This window comes from Condylura cristata, unplaced genomic scaffold, assembly GCF_000260355.1.
Source record: "Condylura cristata isolate star-nosed mole 26May11 unplaced genomic scaffold, ConCri1.0 scaffold00014, whole genome shotgun sequence".
Taxonomy (NCBI): domain Eukaryota; kingdom Metazoa; phylum Chordata; class Mammalia; order Eulipotyphla; family Talpidae; genus Condylura; species Condylura cristata.
In genome coordinates, this window is record NW_004567115.1 from 35,241,081 (window position 1) to 35,258,765 (window position 17,685).

Sequence of the window (17,685 nt, forward strand, 5' to 3'; positions counted from 1 at the left end):
TAGATCTTCAAACTTCTGAGGACATGAGAGGAAATAAAATTGTTTTTCAAAATTGTACATGCCAAATGTTCATTGTAGTCTACTTTGCATTCATTTAAATGGGAAAATTATAGTTCATTTCATATCAACCCAAAGCTTGCAAGCAGTTTCTGAAATACAACTAAAATATTAAAATATTTCCTTTTAGAGAAAGATAAGTCCTGGGTGTTGTCACTCATGGGTGGACTATAGAGAAACTAAAGGATCAAATAAAAACATACTATAAAACCATTCTTATGAACTAACCCTCCATCTGAGGCATCTAGGAAAGGAAGGAAAGACTTGGGGAGCGGGGGAGGGATAAGAACAGGCAGGAGAGAGAGCACAGGGGTGTGGCGGATTCTAAGTATTGTCAGAATAATCACAGTGATGTTAAACAATCCACTTTATACATAAGTCAACTTCCACAAGCAAAATAAAATAAAACCCTTCCTTCTATCCACAAGCAATTGACGTGGCTGTTAGTAAACAGATCCTCTGTGCACAGTTGCTTAGTCCCGCCTGGTGACAGCAGCTTGTGGAAGTCACACCCACGTCCCGTTGCCAGCCCAGAGCAGCTTTCCAAAATATCTGACCCTGACTTGGCTAAGCCACCTCGGAGTTGGAATGCAGTTGGAGACTCCAGCCCACATATCCTTTTGCTTAAAGGACAAACGAAAGTGTTTAAAGTGTAATGTTGCGTTTTAAGAAGGTAACTTTTTTCTACATAAACATTGTCTGAAAAATACTTACTGAGAGAAACATGCATCCCATAAAGGCTGAATGTTAAAAATGAAGCAGCTCATTCTGCTGGGGAGGTGTGTCTCAAGGAGACCCTCGTGGGGTTGCCTGTATTTGCATAGCATTCTTCTAAAACCGTGCAGAAAGAGAAGTGGGGGGAAGCCCTATCAAGTTCTAGATTCAATTTTCCATATGCGGTTATCATCTGAGTCCCCTAAAGCATTAACTTCTTTTTTCTGCAAAAGGTTTCCTGATTTACTTTACTTACGGCATAAGACACAGCCTGGAGGGTCATTCAAGGGATGAAGAAGACGATGAAGATACCTACACGGACAATGTCAATACAGCAACAGAGGAAAAATCTGCCATACCAGCTGATGACCATCACCCAAGAAACCTCAGTTTACCGTTCATATTCCATGAAAAGACAAGTGAGTGCTAAAGCTCAGGGCGTGGCCAGTCTTCACAGGCCCATCCTTCATGGAGTGACAAGGAGTCATCATCATGCTGGTTGTCGTGGGTCTGCTGCAGACAGAGCTCACCCTAAGTTATACTTCTTCACCTGGACAGCACCACCTCATATGGTGAATTATGTGCCTGGGAACCTCCTGAGCTCTCTCCTCAGTGAGGATCAGCTCCAAAACTGTGGGACTGGGAGTGTGCATGTGTATGTCTGAGTGTATGTGTTGAGGAATGTGAGTGTCATTTACTCTCATTGCATTACACTTTCCTGCTGGTGTCATTCATTGGTGGCGTCTACTGCACAAACTGACTTGGAGGTTATCACAGAAGGGAGAAGTGTTTTGTAGGTGCCTGAGGCAGCTGGGCACTGCCTTGCTAGGCCTCTCTGGTGTCCACTTAGAGCATAGTTACAATGTCAGTGCCCATCATGGTATTAGACCTTGGTCAGGAGGAAGAGGAGAGGAGAAACGAGCCTTTGTTGTGTGCTATCAATGCCAGCAGCAGGTGTATCACAGATGCATTTTTATGAGGTGTGACAGTTGGCCAAGACTTGAACCCATCAGTGTATTTGTGGCAGGCATGCCACAAAGCGTGATGGGGAAGTGGTGTTCTGCGTCAGCAGGGTCTGTCTTCTTGGAGAGCAGCGGTCCTTCAATATGAGGCCTTCGCCTGCTGTGAATGCTGTCCACCCTCAGCCACATCCAGGCTTGACAGAAGTGGTGTGATCTACCTGGGACCCTTTATGCTGGCAAGTGAAGATGGGCCCACAGCTGGAAGGAAATGGGAGTGGCACTGATGAGGGTATGTTTGACCATCAGAGTTCCGCAGATGCTGGATAAGCAGACAACTGGCTTCCTACTCTCAAGTCACTTACGTAAACCAGCAGTCTCTCTTGTTATGCAATTGGTGGGATGACCCATACTTTCCCTCATAATTTAATAACTAATCATAGTTCCATTTTTTTTAACTTCATCAGGCACAGAATTCACTCCTTTGTTTCTACTATTGTTTTGTCTTGTCCTAGCTATGAGGAGCAGATGTTGTCTTTACTATATGCAAAAGAGAATAAATGGATACAAAATGAGAAAATTCCCCTTTTCTGATTTTAAAGTGCCTATTCATCTATGAAAGGGCATTTGGCCCAACTTGAGGGGTTTAGATCCAATTCGCCTTTCAGGATTTTAGGGGAAACATTTAAGGGTTTTTAAGCCCATTCCATAAATTTAGGGATGTTTTCCCACATCTCATAAAGTGTTTAGCACTTTTTATTTCATTTATTTTTAAATGATCACACTAAAGATATTCATACAAACTCTAATATTGTATAACAGCCCATCAATGGTTGGGAAATAAAATATTTAGCATAAAAATTTTAAATGACCATTTAAAAATTCAAGTTACATATGAACCATATTGTAATATAAACAAGAAACCTTTACATACATTTTTACAGGTAGGAGTCTCTAATTAGAGCATTTTAGTTTATGGGTTCTCTAGTAGTCAGCTATCTGCAGTGTGTTTTGCTTCTCATGAATTGTGTTTCTGACAAATAATTAAATGGTTTGCTAGATGAGGTTAGTGTCTGAACATTTATACATGGGCTACATTCCCAGGATGAGCCTTGTCGAGCACATTAGTTGACCAGGTTAATCCAAAGGCAAAGGAAACACTTGTTCTCTGACAACTCTTCCAAGTGATTGGTTACTTTATTGTTTGGTCCAGTGAAAAGTTGATTGTCATTAAGCATCAAACAGGTAGAAGCCAGGGTTTCTCACTGCCGATGTGGTAGTAACCCTGATGCCAAGCCCAAGACTGACATTCCAGTTCCCAGGGTGCACCTGGTGAAACCTGAATTCAGAATTACCTTTCAAGCTGTGTCTTTTCTCAGAGAGGGGAAGCAAAGTACTGTGGTCAGAATCATAAGTCTTTGCTGTTGTAGCAGTAGGCTGAGAACCTCTGTTCTTCTATAATCAACCTAGAATAGATAGACCCTTCACAGAGGGAACATGAAGAATTTCAACTATGAGTATTGGAATCTTTTACTGTAACAAAAGCAAGAGCTTTGTTTAGAATGTGATAGGCAGCTAAAACTGTTAGGCCCACTGTGTTCAATTAGGAGCAAAATTTAGTTAAAAATTATTTTCCACATTGAAACACTTTGTAAACACAAATATCCTTATAAAGATGCTTTGTTAAGTTGGCTGTTTATTTTCCTGTGAAAACTCACCTTTGTACTAGTCTGTACATGAGTGTATATATCTGTAGAGCTGTGTGTGTGTGTATCAGATGTCAGTTTATAAGCCATTGGGTTTTTGATGAGCTTAGAAATGACACCATTGTAATGGATTAAAAAACCCAACAGATGCAGAGAAAAATTAATGTTTTGTATTGATAGGTATGCTTATACAAAAAAATTTAGGTTTTAAACTATTTTGAAATATATAGCAATTTTATATGTATAATATTTTCTATAGGTAGATTCTTTAAGAGAGATATATTTATAATGTTTCTAATACAAAATCACTAAACTGTAGTATATTTGACAGGTGCTTTATAATCTGAAATGGAGTGTGGGGTAGGGGATTTTAGGTATTTCTGTTTACTTGTTTCATTGTTGCACCTTTTTGACATCTTTAAGTATTTTTTTTTTTTTTTTAGTAAAAGTCCATCTACAAGCTCTAACCACCTCTCTGTACCTACATTTTAATGTATAACTTTTAAACAAAATATTATTTCTTAAGAGTACCAACATGTTTTATAGATAATGTAAATTGACTTGCAATCATTAACACTTACATAAAGTCCCTTCAGAAAATTAAAAATCCACATACACATTCTCTTCATTGTGGTTGAATAAGAACAGCTTAAATTACTCTTCTTTTTACATTAAGAAATATGCTATGAACATTTTCACTGAGAAACTTCTCATAATAGAACCTTTATTTTATACTCTTTTAACCACATAAATGCCTATCTAACCTATGTTTAACAAGGTAACTCTGCAAATTACTTATGAGAAAAATTTAGAAATTTTGATACATAAACTGAAATAGTAATTAATCACATGTTCCCCAAAGATAACATTAAGAAAGCTAATAATAACCTAATTTGGGACATATAATAAAGAAGAGCTAGTAACGTTTCACTATTCCAACCATTGTCGATAGAAAATACCTGTTTCAGAATTATCTTCCTTTAAAAGGTAAGCATTCTTCTTTTAATTTTTCTGAGTAAAGATTGCATTTTAATTTTCTTATTTTAATTATTAAACCAAATTTTTTTAGGTCCTGAGTGTTTCAGGTAGTTAAGATATTTTGAATTAGAATCTACATTTGCCAATTATTTTCAAAATTTATTTCAGTGTTTAGCAGGGAGGATAAGGAAAAGTAATGCCCCCCTCCAAAAAAAAATACCTGATCATGCCAGTCGGGACATGTTAGTCTTTTTTGCTCTTAAGTCAGGACATATTCCAGGCTTACAGACCACATGATGCAGGGCCAGGATTCCAGCTCCTTCTGCTGTGACGGGCTCCTTCTTATGGGCTTAATCCTCTGGTAGTAAATTCCCCAAATGCAATTTCCACAGGACCTCAAGGGGCTGGGTTTAGCATATACATCATGGAATATTAACATTCACATGATTAGGGAGAATTTTTTTGGAAGGAGGGGATTAGCTGTCCTTTTTGTTAGTGCCAAAATAGTATCTTCTCTGTACATTTTCCACATGTGTGCTAAACCTTAAGGGAAAAAAAACCAAAGTTCACATAGTAACTAATGCCAGCACAGGCCATTTTTTTAGTCATGTAGATGAGAAAATAGAACTGATTTTGTTGTTTAGTTGAGCCCTCCCCCCACCTTGTGTATAATGTATTTAAACATTTATAAATGGCCTTTGGTTGCTAGGTTTTGAGAGGCCTCATCTGTTCTTGTTGTGGTTGTTGGTTTTTGTAACATTCATTATTGTTTTGATGTACACAATTTAGCCTTAGTGATTTCAAATGCATTTTGTTATGACTTAACCCAACTGGTGACCCTATTTGCTGGGAGTATTCTAAGCTTTTATTCACATGACTGAAGCTACTGTCATGATCTCTGGCCTAAAAGAGCTGTTTCTGACCACTGATGGCTCTGGGCATTATTATCAGGACTCCAGGTTGGCTCCAGGGTCAGGCAGCTTGCAAATTGTGAACACCTGTAGCTGCCTCTGTTAGGATAATGGGATAGGATGCAAAGTGAAAGACTTCATCCAAAAGTAAGGCGGTTGTGATCCTTGATTTGAGTTCTGACTACCCCATGTGTATGTCAAGGAAATGAACACAGGAACAGCTTTAAAAAACAGCCTAAAAGCACCTCTGTGAGTCATGAAAGGACTAGCTGCTGCCTGGAACTGCTACCCCACCGCCTGGCCCACTCACCTGACAGTCTTGGGGTGGAAAATCCAAGCACCCAGATTCAGTTAGTAGACAGCTTGTGCTGCCAGCAAATGCCGGTGCCTGGCTGATAGCTCTTCATATCTGGTATCCACAGGGGCACCAAGTTGTTTTGTTACTTTATTACTTTATTGTATTATCATTATACTTAATAGAAAGTGTTGATAGGGCCCAAAACCCTATAGAAATTTTATTTCTGTCAAAACCAACAAATGCTTTGGATTTGTGCAAATGTAAAGACATTTTGTTGGTCAGTAATTTTAAATTTAAATGTTTTTGATGATAATCAGTGTTTCTTTTTACTTATAAAGTTGGGTTGTTTTTTAGAATTTGTAATAAATAAAAACTATTGCTGCTTTACCACTGTAAAATATGCTTTCTAATGTGACCATGTATTTTTTAAATAAATTTTAAATATGACTTGTAATAATGTAGTATGCATATGTATCACACATACCAAAAGCACACATTTCACACTTCCTAATTTAAACTGCCTTTTTATTTGGGAACCTCTAAAGCTCCACAATTGCCTTCACGTGTCCCCAGTACTCCTGGCACATTCCAAAAATAACGAGTTTTTTTCAAAAGCATGCCCTCCCACCCCCAATTACTCTCCACAGGGTTAAGCAGTCAACATGAGGAAGACATGACAGATTGATTCCCGTGTGTATGACACAGCTGAGGGCCGAGGTCTCCATGGTGGGACACTTTCGTCTGGGGTCAGGGCCCATTAACCCATCAAAGTGCAGTGTGTCATGAGTCAGGTTTTCTGGGGATCCCCAGTGGCTGCGTTTCCAGTTGTCCTGAATCTTCCTGCTCACTGACTCCTGATACTTCTTCACCAAAGGCACACAGCTTAGAAATCAGACTTAATATGCTGATGGTCTTAAAACCGCAATACTCACTAAGGTGCAGATAATTGATAGCTGATGCTGTTGAGTGAGGAGCATTTAGAGGAGGTAAGCAAAGAGGCATGGAATAGTTGAAGAGGGAGAGGAACAGCATTGAGAAAAGACAAAGGAAGGAGAAGTTACACTTGTAAGCCTTGTATTCACTCAGAGCTGTGTTTCCTATACTCACCTCATGGCTCTGGACAGCCTTACAGCATGCTGCGTCCTGGAGCCTCATTTCTTTACCCATCTAGATTAAGTAGACCAAGATTCTGGGATCCTTGCCTTACCCCGTGGTATCTCATAATTAGGTGTCCTGGGAGCATAAAGAATAAACAATGTCTGGTATTTCTATTAGAATACGATTTGCAGTGTTATATTTAAAACTTCTAAAATTAGCTTTTGCTAAGAACCTGAAACAATTTTTTTTTAAATTCATCTTGATTGTATTTCTAGTTAATGAAAACCAGTTGCTGCAGACTGTCCCCCACCCCTGAATCACACTTTTCTATCTCATGGCTTTTGCTTCTTCTTTTTGCTACTCTGCTCCTTCCTCTCCAGCTTCTTTATCCAGCCAGTGCCGGGGCTCCTGTCCTCACCCTTCAGAGAAAGGCGATAATGCACAGTTGGTCGGTTAAAGCAGCGCCCTGCCATGTGTGACCCCCCGGTCAGTTTTTTAAAAGCTTTTCCTGTGTTTTCAGCATCTCTCCACATCAGGAGCAGCTGGTGATTCAGGGGAGGCTTGGGTTCCCTGATTTGTTCCATCCCTGTCCTCCTCCTGTCCTCCATTCTGTCCTCTATGGAGTTGACAGTTAAGGTGAATGTAAGCATGAGGTGGCAGAAAAAGACAAGCGCCAGATAGCAAAGAAGTGTGTGTTGCAGGTAATATGATCATTTATCTAGAAACCTATGAGATCAGTTGAAAACTATTTGGACAAATAAGAGGGTCCATAAAGCTGACCAGATATACACTGACCAACATGCCTCAGGAAGCCAGGCTCCAAGCTGTATTTGGCTTAGTGCTGCAAAATAATGTTTATTTTAATTGACCAATTTCGCGGCAGTTATTGACAAAAAAAAAAAAATGGAAAAGTTCAGTACAAAAATCCATAATAAAAAAAACCTTTTTTGCCCTAGAGACCAAGCAAATTTTTTTTTGAGCAAAATATAACACATAAAACATAAAGCTTTGGCAGTTTTATTTTTCAAATTTGCTTCTTTCAAGGACAATACCCTTGTGATTAAGCAGCTGCAGGTCTTGAGAAACCCCGCACTTGCTGTGAGCCTGCCTCGCCTCCATGCGCACAGGTTGTACTTGTTCCCTGGAATGTCAAAATGAAATACCACAGACAGGGAGACTTAGACAACAGAAATACATTTTTTCACAGTTCTGAAAGTTCAGAATTCAAGGTTGTTTTCTTCCAAGGCCTGTCATTGGCCATTTTCTCCCTATGTCTTCATATCTTCACATTCACCATGTCTATTTCCAAATTTCCTTTTGTTAGAAGAGTACCAGTCATATTGGAGTAAGACCCACTCTCATGACCTCATTTTAATTTAATTGCCTCTTTTAAGATCCTGTCTCCAAATATGGTCACTGAAGTACATTAAAAATATATTAGGAGAAGGTCACAATTCAACCCCTAACAGGCCCAAGATAAGTTTAGCAGCCGATATTTAGACAAAGTGTGTATGACTACATAACACTTCCAAAAATGTTCTAAATAGCTTTGGGAATGAATGACAATTCTAATAATAATTCCAAAATTGTTTTCCATATAAGTTAACTAGTTTGAACATGTAATGAGGAAGTATTTTGTTCACAATAACAAAACCAATAAACAAACAAAAAAGGAAATGTCTATCATGTGACAAGCAAATGTGTGACCAGATAAATATGTTTAGCTATATGACTATATGCACACCCATATGTAGAACACCTTTGCAAATATAAGAAAATATAAATGCCTGATAAAACATAAGAAACTCATTCACAATGGTTGTAAAAATAATGGGAATTGCAACACAGGGGAAACAGCCTCCACCCCTACCCCAGGTTGGCATGATGGACTCATAAGCCCAGGATGGTGGGTGCCTACAGAAATGAGCAGTTTCGTTCACATGCTCCAGAAGACAGTAGAATTGGCTCTAAATAGGGACATCGTTGTTGAAATGTAAATTGGCCATGCTTGTAAGAAATGTTACATGTCATGGCCTTTGGCCAAATAATTTTACTTCCAGGAACCTATACTGCAGAAAACTCATGGGCATAAAGATATTTGGAAAAGGATAGTTTTGGTGCTATTTTTAAAAATTAATGCTTAAAGGGAGCCTTTAAATAAAACACAGGTGGAGCAACTAGATGCAACTCTTCATTAACCCCAAATCTCTCCACGTGTGGGGCCATTTTTGCTCTTGCTTGTGAAGAACCTGCAGACGTGCGGAAAGGAGTTGCCGAAGAGGGTCTTTGGCTGCCCTGGAGTCTGAGACACGCTAGGATTGGACGCTGGCCTGCTAGTCTGCATTTGGCTTTAAGAACTCATGAAAACTTGGACATTTTCTCCTAATTGTTTTTAAAGCAGCCACTCCTTTCTACGCTGAAAAAGGTGGAACAGATGTGCTTCCTCTCTCCAGGATGGCTCTTGGCTCCGAAGTCTGGGTGCCGGGCCAGGGGAGGTAAGTGTGCGAGTTGTCTTCAGTTTCCGGCTTTAAGAAGGTCGAATTTGGTCCCTCTCCAGTGTGTGGGTCAGGCAGGCCTCTCTGCAGAACTCTTCTCTGCTAGTGATGCCAACAGCTTGTTTTAGGCAGCAGAGTGAGGGTTATACCCCTGCTTTGCCGGTTGGCTAAAGCCTGGATTAGGATTTAGGCTGAGTTTGACCTCCTGAATCCTCATTCGGAAAAACGGGATGACAACGATACAGCAGACAGCTTGGGGGGTCTCCATGGAAGAGCAGAGATGTCGTGTTAAGTGTTTAACACTGCTTGGAACATTGCGTTCCTGATAAGTAATTATATTCCAGAAACTGGTGGCACACAAGGCATGGAGTAAGACACACACCTCCTGCCCTTCAACTTGCAGCAGAGGGTGGCAAAAGGATGCATACGCAGATCCCGTTAGGTTCCGCAGTTTGTTGTAAGTGCTGGGAGAGAAGTTCTCATGGCGACATCGCTTAGCTCAGCTCAGGGGCCGTGAGGTCTGGCCACATCTCCTAGATGAGTTTCAGCAGAGGTTGGGGCTGGGCCGCAGGCCAGCCAATGGTAGAACAGGAGGTGACTGTTGGAGACAGAGGGAGCAGCTGGAACGGTGGACATGCATGGAGGATGAGTGTGCAGGCGATGGCCGTGTCTGTGGAGAGAGGAACAGGGAGAGGCTGGGAGGAGCCCAGGAGGCTTCTTGGACAGTCTTTGAAGGGCTTAAGTGGGTGAGGTCATTTGCAGTTCCATTTGAAGACATCTAATTGCCTGGAAAGAATAGGCAAGAGGGTCAGGGAGACTAGGGGTGATAGCAAGGAGTGTTGGGTCCGCAGGTTCACAGACAGGATGGGACCACTGAGCGGGGTGAGGATTTGCTTTTGGTTCCCTCTGGTAGAACAGCCTCTCCGCGTGGGATCCCCCAGAACAGTGGAGACTCACGGGTCCAGCAAGGCTGGATGCAAAAAGTAAAAGAAAAGCAGCAGAACAACAGCTAGAATGATCTAGCAAATGAGAGACCTTCTGGAAACGAGCCGAGATGCTTAGTGAGCACTTTTGACAGAGCATCAGTGCTTTACCTGAACTGATGAAGAAAGCGCTGATGGTATTTGGTTAAATGCAAACCCATTAGTATCCGCAGGGTTATGCCGGGCTTTCTTAATCAATTTGCTTAGACTTCAAGCGTTGGAGGAATTTGAGAGATTTGTAATTGACTTTCGCCCTTATTCTTTGCTGTGCGCGCCTGACAAGTTGCAGCGCTAAACTTCTCCGCCAGGGGGCAGGAAAGGTCGTGTTGTACGGCAAGGTTAAAGCGCGCACACACACAAAACTTTTCCCCCCAAACTGTATTCGGTCTCATGAAATCGAATCCTCCAGCTGTGGCTTCCCAGGCGCCCGCCCCGACCTGGAGCGGCTCCCGCCGCCTCCCCCGCACCCTGCCCGGGCGCTGAGCTGTGGGCTTGCGCCTCCGCCCGCTGTCCCAGTCCCTGCACCCTCACTCCTCGCTGGGAAGATGAAGGTTTGGCTGCTTCTTGGTCTTCTGCTGGTGCACGAAGCGCTAGAGGAAGGTGAGTGACTCTGGGTGGGGCTTTTCGGCTTGTGCCCTGACTTTAGCCCTAACCCATGTCGCCCCTCAGCCTCCTCTCCACTTCAGTCAGCAGCAACTCTAACTGTTGACACCCCGCGCCCCCAGCACCACCACCTGCCCCATCCTAGCAGGGCCCTAGAACCTCCCACTGTCCATCTCGACTGAGAGCCTCCGAGATCGTGACACCTACCCTCTCCAGAAAAACTCCCCTCGCCACGCAAAGCAAGCACCCCCAGGCAGCGCGGGTTCCAGCCCTCACTGTCAACGTGTCGGTGGCGGGGGAGGGGGTGGCGCCCGGGGTGGATCACTCCACCTCAGAGCTGGATTCGCCCCGGGATCTTGGCTACTGAGGGCGGGTGCCACCTCAGCGAGGCAACTGCGGATTCTTTTGCAAAATTCGAATACTTACCCCATTTGCAATCCTGCATTTGTTTCCTATACCACCTTGGGCTTGAATCCTGCAAGGTCTAAGTCTTAGATATTTCCACTTACTAATCTCAAAACCCTCTGCTGTTACACTAACCCAAATGGATAGAAAAAGATGAAAATGGGTGATTGTAGCTTGCAGGAGCCTGTGGGCCACTACACGTTTTTGAATGTTTGCGGGTCCTGACCCACCCTGTTGGGGCTGGTGTGTATGTGGGTCTGTTACTGTTAGCATTTGTTTTGGTTGGCTGCCTTATTCCCTTGGTGTTACTTGTGCAGCATATTTGACATCTGAGCCCACCCGAGGATCCTGAACCCTTCCTTGAAATTCCTTAGCTTCAGCCACAACTTGTGCTTAGTTCTGGTTTTTACTGTTATGCAACCTCACGCTGGAACCAGCTAGCCTGGCTCACATTTTACCTATCACTCCATCTTGACCAGTTCCTTTCTTTTCTGTGGAATTACAAGCATTTACAAAAAAAAAAAAAAATCTGGTTTACAAAGCCCAAGATGGTTGTGGAACTTGAAGCTGAGGATGAAGATCTCTCAGCCTGAGTTTGCTGAATCAGATGCAGGACTTGCTGCTTCTCCAGGAGCAATAGCTACTCTGTCCAAGTTCATGTTATAAGATGTGTTGCTAAAGTGCTCCTGGCTGGTCCTGGCTTGTGACCTGCCAATGTGATGGAAATGTCATATTTACTGAGTATTTGAATAGGGCAGGAAATGGCCAGACAAAATAATTTCAGATAACCCATTCACTTGCCTGTAGAACTAATCCAAGATGCCTGCCCCAGAGACTCAGGAGGGGCTTCGGCCTCTGCCTCCTGGCTCATCCTTGCCCCAGTGATTACAAACATCTCCCTGAGCCAGTGGGCTGCTGTTTAAGTCAAAAGTGATTCACACTTGGCCCTCCCTGGTGGCACAGCGGGTTAAAGCACAGCACTAAGAAGCTTAAGCCACTTCCACATGAGTTCGATCCCCAGCCCCGGAGGTGATCCACATGGCGCAGCAGACCTCTCCTAACCCGCCCGCTGCTCCCCTCAGCAGTGTACTTAGTCGATCTGCCTGTTCTGCTCCCCTCTCTGTCTCTGGTGAATGCTCTCACCCTCCACATCTGTGGTCTGTACCCCAGTTCTGTATGAATAAATAAATCTTTAAAAAGTGATTCACACTATCAATAACCTGTGAGCTGATGGGAGAAAGTTGAACACATAAGAAATGACAGATGAATTTTGGATGTGATAATAGCACTGTGGCCATAATGGATCCAAACCCACCCTAATACCTCATTTTAATTTGATCACATTTCCAAGGAACCCATTTCCAAGAACCAGGGTTAGGGCTTATATGTACATTTTGGGGGGGGAGGGGTAACAATTAAAAACTAATAGTGGGTATCAACATGTAGAAGGCTGAGGTGATTTGGAAAGGAGGGTCAGAGGCCAGCTGGCGCCTTTGGGTGTCTGAAGAAGTGATGATCAGCGTTGTGTGTCTCAGTGGCCAGTGGGGGCTGAATACCAAGGTGGGACAGAAAATGTCAAAGCCTTGTATGACATGCGGAGACTTAGGGCTTTGTTCTAAATGGAAAGAGAATCATGGGAGGGGAGAGGAGAGCCCATAATCTGGGTTTTGCAGGTAGGCGTGCTGGGATGAACATAGGACTCTACAAGAAGGCTCTTTTAATAGTCCAGATGGAAAGTGGCTTGGCTCAGGGTGTCCAGAGGGTGTAGAGAAAACTGAGCTTCAGTCTATTTTGACATTTTAGCCAAGGAGTTTGCTGCCGCACAAGGCTTGGGTGAAAAAGAAAAGGATCACATGTGACTGAGGCTTTTCCTTGAACAGCTGACTGAACTGAGTTGGCCTTGGCTGACAAAGCAGCGCTAGGGAAGCCGACAGTGTGAAAGGGCATCTGGACTTCGGTGTGGACACAAACATGTGAGGTGCTGACTGGCCTTCCCTGGGGCAGTGCTGGGTCTCAAACAATGGCCCAAGGCAAGATCAAAATGGGAGAAGGGCGACCCTGGGCAGATAATGCTGTCCTTACCCAGGGGGTGCTTGAGAAAAGGCGGACTGCCCTTAGCGACTGAGAGGAGTGGCAGGATTAAGTCCTTGGGACTCAGATCAGACAGAAAAAGATGAAGAGCAGCCAAACAGTCTGAGGATTTCACTGGCACGGGAGGAAAACCAAGATGGTGATGTGTCTCAGGAGCCAGCCAACAGTGTTTGCAGGGGAAAGTGAGCACTGCATACTGGTCGCGGTCCCTAGAAATCTTTCCAGTGAAGGTCTTCATCCTGGAATATGAATATGGAATCCTTTGACATTACCATTTCATGATGCTTCAAGAAATGGTGACGGGGTGCTTTGGAGTGAGTTTCCAGATGGGAGCAGGGCAAGTCACGGCTCCCTTTTGTAGCTCTGCATCTTCCTAGTTACTGCTTTTCTAACTTTTCAGCTTGTTTGGAAACTTTTTTAGCTTGTGGGGTGTTTTATGAAGAATGGACAAAGGAGAAGGGGACTTGACACTGGGGACCCCTGAGCTATTCAAGCTTCTAGAGGAGTTGTGTTGATGTGATCCTCACAACAGCCTTTCCCCCTTAACTGCCCACTGGGGAGGGAATAACCAGCCAGCTTCAGTTCTTAAGACGTTAAGGACTGTGTTTGCACTGTGCTGCTGCGAAACAGCTGTCAGCAATTTTCTTCAAAATAATCCTGTAGAACAAGAGAGGGTCAGAAGCAGGTCTCTTTTATTGTAAGGACTGTTGCAGCGCTCAGGTGATGCTGAAGAAGTTGGTCTTTTGCACAGCTTGCTTTGTAACATTTATTTGTCTGTTCTGGAGATAAGTGTGTGACCAGCGGCTCCTCCCAGGATTCTAATGAATGCCTTGGAAAAGCACCTCCAGCCCTTCCAGGAAAGTGCTGCCTCTCATCCATGGCATCAAGTTCTGTTTAACTTGGAACTCCTAGTGCAGGCCGGGGGCATAGCAAACAAAGACACCAGTCAGACTGTGGGACTGTGGGTGAAATTTTGTGCAAATAAAGTAAAACTGCTACAATATCCTTCTCTCCAAGGGAATCAAAAGGCAATGACATGAGCCAGAAAAAACGCTAGGCCTGGAGTCAAAGGGTCTGGTTTCTAACTACCTTCTTAGTCACTCAGGATGAGTGTGGGGGCATCTGTGATCTCAGTTTTTTCATCTGGTAATTGAAATGACAGCTGCTTTGCCTCCCTGAAGAGGTGATCACCCAGATCCCCAGGAAAGAAGGAGAGAACCACGGAACACGAAGAACTGATCTAGCGTGACATATGGTTGGAAGCTTTACTCAGCACTTTAAGCATATTAGGTTCTTTCATCCTCCCAACTGTTCAGGAGATAGTCATCATTACCATGTACTTCTCTACTTACAGATGAGGAAACTGAGGCAGAGGGCCATTTCCCATGGTCACACAGCTAGTCAGCAGCAGCCAGGGCCTGATGTCAGTAATATGTTACGGTGAATTTTACCAGCTGCTTCTCAATAAAATCTATTTGATAGTCTTAAAAATGGAATAGTCATAGATTCACTTTCATTTAGTACAATAGAAATTCTTATGTTTTAGGCCTCTGAAAATAATTTACACAGCTAGACTGAAGAGCCATATGTATCCTTTCCAGAAGTTAGGTGTGGGAATGGCAATGGCAGTCACTTGATCCTGGGATTGTATGAGGGTCTGTGAGACCAGTACAAATGACAAATGACAAATGAAGGGAGAAGTGTTTAAAACGTTACCAGTTTTAGGTGGTAAATTATAGGAGAATGTGACTATAATAACCCAGTGCTCTCTCCTGTTCTCTGCCCTAGTTACTGGCCAACATCCTCCCAAGAACAAGCATCCGAAGGAGCCAGGAGAAAACAGAATCAAGCCTACTAACAAGAAGGTGAAACCTAAAATTCCTAAAATAAAGGACAGGGACTCAGCTGATTCAACACCAAAGACACAGTCCATAATGGTGCTCATGACGGATAAAGGTCGGTTCCAGAAACCTGCTGCTACCCTGAGTCTCACAGCAGGGCAAACACTGGACCTTCGATGCAAAGGCAATCAGGTTAAATGGAGCTACCCTACCTATCTGGATACCTTTAAAGACTTCCGCCTCAGGTAAGCAATATATTTTTAACTTCTTTTGGATCAAGGATTTGGTTTGTTCTCTCACTAAATATTGCTCCTCTGACATCTGTTAATTCACTCTAATAGCTCAATGAACAAAAGTCATATGTTTTATTTCTTCACCAGCTTAAAAAATCATTGCAAATCCTATCAGCATTGATTTTAAAAGTGAATTTTATAGGAAGTCACATGACAAAGTCTTTGAAACTGTGATGCATCAAGACAGACACTTCAGAATTCATATTGTAAATAATAATAGATCCAATACCTTCTGTGATTTCTAAATAATCAAAACAAAAGGTGAAATAACAAGTAAAGAGAACAGGAGGCTGTCTTGGGAGACTCCCTCGCAGAGAGATGTTCACATATACATACCAAAGCCAACCTCTACCCAGGATTCAGACACTTCTATGAGATTAGCCCTGGGCCAAACGACGCATTTTGTGGTGCAAACTTTTTGTTCCCCTACGTATAACAGCTCCATGTTTCCACACAGAGGCCACCTCCTCTGCGTTCCTCAAGCACCATATCTACCTAGTTGCTCAGTCAGAAAACCTAGAAGCATCCTAGCCTCTCCCTCTTCTTCACTCCCCACATCCAATCATTTGCCAAGTTCAGTCAGTTCAGCCATGGACCTGCCCTCTTCTGTGTCCGATGTGTCCCCACACTGTGGGACCTTCTCTTTAAGGTTAACACTGAAGTAAGCAACCCAGGTCTGTCCTCCTCCAACTTCTCACTCAGGTAGAGCATGATGGGAGCAGCAGCGTGGATCACGTCACTCCCCTGTTAATACTCCAACGGTTTTCTGTGGACATAAAGCCCAACATCCCAACATTGACTGAAATGAAAGTCTCAGTAATAGACAACGTGCTTGTTAGATAGTCAAAGTTAGGCGTTGAGTCTAGGAAGCAGTCTGCAGTTCCACAGATTGTACTTTGGGCGAAAACTGATCTCCAAATTACAAGTTCGAGTTTCATTTACATAGGTGGGAATAGTGATATATTAGCTAAAAACTATAATTGTGCTCTTGGAAGGGGGTGTTTCTGGTTTTAAACAAGCTTAGGTTTCCAGTTTCCTCAGTTACCTCGACTTGAAGACACATCGATGCTGTCTGTGTGGACGGGGCCAGGGCTGGGAGTGAGCCCCTTCCCTTCCCACTGTGGGGATGCGAGGCTGCCACCTGTTTGTGTAAATCTTTCTCTGCCTTCTTGGTCATTTGTGGGGGTTGACAGTCTGGTTCACACACAGGCAGCAGAGTTTGAAAAAATCATGTTCTAATTGTTCGTATGTCTGTGTACCTTTGGGATTACACTTCGACTCCTCCATAGATACATGCTTCACTCGCCTGCAAACCTCCTGCTGATAATGCCTGTCCTGTTCCTTTCTCTGTCTCCTCCCGCCCCCTGCCCTTGGTAACCGGCATATCGTTCACGAAGATTCCCTTTGTTTTTGTAGCACTTTGCCAGTATACATTTTCTTTTTGTAATTTGCTTTAACAGGTAAGTGAAGACATCTGTCAGTATTCTACTTAGCACAGTCGCTTTAGGTTCCACCTATTTTGTACCAAAAGGCCCTATTTCATTTCGGGGTGTAGCCCACTGAGGATCTATTTCGGTTTCTTTATCTTGTCTGTGGACACTTAGTTGGTTCCGGGACCTGGCGGTCATGGACAGTGCTGCCATGAACCGAGGTGGACTGAGGCTTTTCGTGTTAGTGTTTTCACATCCTTTGGGTAAATACCCAGCAGAGGTATTGCTGGGCCATGTGGGCTTTTCATTATTACTTGTAAAGTTTCTTTGTACTGTTTTCCATAGGGCCTGTGTCAAATTGCATTCCAGCTGGCAGAGAGAAGTGCTCCTTTTTCACATCTTCACTGACATCGATTGTATCCATTCTTTTAAAAGAAATCATTCTCACAGGGGCAAGGTGATATCTGGTTAGATTTTGACTTGCATTAACCTCTGATGGGATGGATCTACCAGTTGTATGGGTTGCCTTTTTTGTGACAGTTTCTCTTGAGCCAAAAAGCTTTTTGATTTGACAAAACCCTTCTGGTTTATTTTTACTTTTGTTCCCCTTGTCATTGGGACTGCACCCTGAAATGCTGAATAATATCTTTGTAGTTGGTTTTCTGTAGTGGATCCCCTATGTTTTCTTTTAAGTATGTTATGGCTTCAGTTCTTATATACAATTCTTTAATCTATGTGAAGTGTGTGGAGTTAAGTATGGTTTTAGTTTCTTTCTCTCTCTCTCTTTTTTTTTTTTTTTTGCATGAGACTATCCATGTTTCCC

At 43.1% G+C, this 17,685-nt stretch overlaps 2 protein-coding genes across 2 annotated transcripts in view; both read left to right on the plus strand.

The window, feature by feature from the left end:
- SLC7A2 (solute carrier family 7 (cationic amino acid transporter, y+ system), member 2) overlaps window positions 1-6,070 on the plus strand; it is a 60,567-nt gene extending 54,497 nt beyond the window's left edge. The window contains exon 13 of the mRNA XM_004682346.2: window positions 1,005-6,070. Coding sequence (XP_004682403.1) covers window positions 1,005-1,201 — 197 coding nt within the window. The 3' untranslated portion in view covers window positions 1,202-6,070. The remainder of the gene's footprint in view (window positions 1-1,004) is intronic.
- Window positions 6,071-10,610: 4,540 nt separating this feature from the next.
- Window positions 10,611-17,685, plus strand: part of PDGFRL (platelet-derived growth factor receptor-like) — a 38,968-nt gene continuing 31,893 nt past the window's right edge. Inside the window, exons 1-2 of the mRNA XM_004682348.2 lie at window positions 10,611-10,799; window positions 15,087-15,384. Coding sequence (XP_004682405.1) covers window positions 10,745-10,799; window positions 15,087-15,384 — 353 coding nt within the window. The 5' untranslated portion in view covers window positions 10,611-10,744. The remainder of the gene's footprint in view (window positions 10,800-15,086; window positions 15,385-17,685) is intronic.